General features: G+C 44.9%; 1 protein-coding gene across 1 annotated transcript; it reads right to left on the minus strand.

Moving 5' to 3' along the window:
• Positions 1 to 1242: 1242 nt before the first annotated feature.
• PPTG_15428 (hypothetical protein) lies at positions 1243 to 3447 on the minus strand (the record flags this gene model as incomplete). The annotated part of the gene is made up of 1 exon (XM_008912495.1): positions 1243 to 3447. The coding sequence occupies one exon, from the start codon at positions 3445 to 3447 to the stop codon at positions 1243 to 1245; it is 2205 nt and encodes a 734-aa protein (XP_008910743.1).
• Positions 3448 to 3656: the final 209 nt, after the last annotated feature.

The following is a 3656-nucleotide window of genomic DNA, read 5'->3' on the forward strand; positions in this document are numbered from 1 at the left end:
TCAATTATCATTTTATTTAGTGGCCTGGCTTAGCAATTCAACTCCAGTTCGTCCTCAAATCCCACCTTTAGCCCTACCCACTCTTGCTTAGGACCTGCCTTTAAAGGTCAGATTGGCCAAAACTTTGGAAAGGCACAATACGTGGTGCTATCGGATGGGGGAGGGGCTCCGTTTGTTTTTTTTTCAACAGAATATGGGACGAGCGGCATGTATCCAAAGCCGAAAGATCAAATCCCATAATTTAGTAACTCGAGTCTAACGAACAAAGATTTTCGCGCACTTTACTCTTTCCTATGGATATTGTTGAACAAAGACATTTCGCGCTTATTAATGCTAAAACTCTTCAACGCAAGTGGAAGCTCGTACCACCATAGAGGAAGTGCGATCAAAACTCGACGAACAACCCTTTAAACTTGAAGCACCGGGACGAACCAGTATACCTGCGTGGATAACAGAGTGCTGGAACGAGCTTACGGCCACTACCATCTCTTGTGGGTTTCGAAAGGTGATATTATTGATGGATACACGTGTCGTCGAAGACGACGATTCTCCTTCCTGCGATACAGAGTCTACTGTGGAAAAGCTGCTTAGAATTTACCTCGTGGAGGCAACGATAGATTCGGAAGACGACATTGAGACGGGTGATGATAGCTATGCTAGCGGTGATGATAGCTATGATAGCGAGTAGATATACTACTAACCAATGCAAAGCTTGTAACTTTAAGCTTATTTTAACAAATAAAACGACATCAAATCCTAAGTAAAATAAGGTAATAATCATCTGGCATCACCAACTAATCAAATATGGGGTGACCCTTAGGACTACGAATATGCGGTAGTACGTTAGTCGAAGAGTGATTATTAATAAAAGGACCGTGTTAGCGTCACCAACTGATTTGCATAGACGGGACGAGCTTCACCAACGGATTCACCAACGGTGACCAAGTAATTGGTATTTTCATTGGTGGGTCACCAACTGATCACCAACGGTGTAATTTATTCTTCTTAAGTACGTAATATATCTTTCTAAGTGCGATCTGATTTCTCTACGATTGGGAAGCTTTTAGAGATATTTTTTATGTCGCAGGAATGTTGATAGAATGTTTTGGCTACTTGTGATATTGAAGTGGTTTATCGTCGCGGTTCGAATCGAGCTGTACGAGCAGTTTTAAAACTGCAAGTAAAAGCGCCCTCATTAACCATGAAACTGAATGGAGTTTAAAGTGAATGTATTGACTGTATTTACTCTCTGAGCCCTGGACTTCTACAGAATGCCCCCTTCGTCGACAGGAAAAAATATCGAAACCGAAGATACGCGATGTGCTCACTGGGAATATTTGGAACAGGAACTCGCCGTATCATGCACTCGAAAAATAGCAGTACTAGTGGCCCACAGCTGTTTGTGTCTTCCTGGCGTGGTGCGCGCTGTTGAATCGGCTCTAGCTCAGTTGCGTACTCCCCGAAGTACTCATCCAGCACTTCACACACACCTTTGTAGTACTTTGAGGTTTGCATGGGCTCGAAAATGATTGCTTTGCTATTCTCGTAGTCAAATACCGCGCCAGCCCAATGACCATCAATATATATGGGTATAAGAACGAGTCGGTTGCTCGTGTTGAAAGGCGAGGAGGTTATCACCTCCTTCTTCATGCTTTCATGTACTCTTGCATACAGTGGATTGACCCCTCCAATTCGACTCTGACCGTTGTTGTCCAGATCTTGATCCATAAGATGGCTCATTACGACCCGTAAACACCCATCGTCCAGCCACTCCGAACGTCGAAAGTACGCCAGTTCGTGCATGACACCCTTACTAAAACGGTTTGAAATCGCCTTGTTTACGTCGATCGCCTCCAGTCGTGTAGCACATGCCTTTAAATCCACAGTAGCACAGTTCTTCAAAGGTGTAGATAAAGCTATTCTTGAAAACTTGGACGCTCGTATCCATGAACAAAGATCTCTTACAGCTTCGAGTTTTGGTGTCTCATTGTGCCAATCTCTCATCGTAAGCAGGTCCTTTTCAGCAAATGTGCCTAGTTTTCTTATAGACACCCCCATTTTCCCAGCATCATGTTCACTTGGTAGAGACTTCCTGTAAGTGTTTATTCCAGCGATGCACTTGCTGAGGTAGTTCTTCGGAAATACGATCGTGACTTTCTGCTGAACTTTTTGCTTCCGTGCAAGTTGTACAATTGATGTAGCGCTCCAGGAAGGTGAGCCCACCTCCTCAATGCTAGCTAAAACTGGTAAAGCATCCGTCACGTTGAGGCTGCAAACAATCGTCTTGCGTACCAGAGCCAAATCCTTCACTGGAACAAGTGTGCCCTGAACCAGGGCATTGGCTTCTGCAATCGCCTCACTCATCCGGATTCTTTTGGCTTCGCGTTTTTGCTTTCTTCTAATTTTGGGCCTGCCTTTGCTCTTGACACTTGCACTAACGCGAAAGCTGCCTGGTGTAATGTCTAAGCCAGCGACTTGATCTCCATCTTCTGATGCCTCATCCTCTCCGGAACTTATACTGATAGTTTGACGTTTACGACGTATTAATTTCCCATTCAGCACTCCCTTCTTCGTCTGGTCTTTTTCAGATGCGTTCTGGCGCTCCCTTTTCTTTTTGTTGTTGCCATTGTTCTCCAACTCGTTGCCATTGTTCATCAACTCATTGCCGTGTTCAATGTTGTTCACCAACTCGTTGGTGGTGGTCACCAACTCATTGTTGCTGTTCACCAGCTCGTTGGTGGTGGTCACCAATTCATTGTTGCTGTTCACCAACTCGTTGGTGCTGCTCACCAAAGGGTTGGAGTCGTTCACCGACCGGTTGATACCTTCAGCTCGCAAGTCATCACTGTCTGACGAAACCACGTCGTCCAGCTGGCGAAGAATTCTATCGGTTTCAGCGAGTAGTATATCGGTGTCCGTCGTCTCAATTTCAATTCGCTCGTGAGTCACATCATCAGAGCTTTCATCCCTCGATTTCGTCGTATCTTCCACGTGATCTCCGTCATTTTCACGTAATTCGACTGTCTGGAGAGTAGGCGGTACTACCGATTCCGCGTCAGAACTGTCGTGTTCAAATACAGAATCGACCACTGCGGAATTTTGAGGTGTGTGGTGTTCGCTCTGTTCGTAATTACCAATGATCGGAACAACCCCTTCACTTGCACACTCCCCAAATCTACGCAACGAATTTGCCATTTCAAGGAACGTCTGCGTTCCGTGAGAGCTCATCACCTCGACAACGCGTTCTGCAATCTCCATTGCAGTTTTCCACTTCGTAGATCCATTTAGAACTGCGTGTTCTGTTGATCTCATGTTTGAATTATGGATGCGAAATCCAGGGCATGACATGTCGTCATTGGACTCATCATCTTCAGGTCCGTTGGCGTCTGATCCCAATAGCCACCGCGGGTTAATATAGTTGATCGGAATCAACTTCTTCTTCTTCATAAAGGATCTTACAAATATCGTGTGGCGACAAGGAAGTAGCATTGTGCGCATGAAGAAACAAGTGCACGCATATGTCTATAACATTCCAGTATAAATCAAAATGATGTAAGTAAGTGACAGCGTGGGAAACAAAACGTTGCCGTACCACTTACCGATATATTGACTTCGTATTTCCTGCTGGTTGTTTCCGATACCAACTGAGCAATTCC

The sequence above is a fragment of the Phytophthora parasitica genome (genome assembly GCF_000247585.1).
Source record: "Phytophthora parasitica INRA-310 unplaced genomic scaffold supercont2.47, whole genome shotgun sequence".
In the NCBI taxonomy this organism is placed as follows: Eukaryota; Oomycota; class Peronosporomycetes; order Peronosporales; family Peronosporaceae; genus Phytophthora; species Phytophthora nicotianae.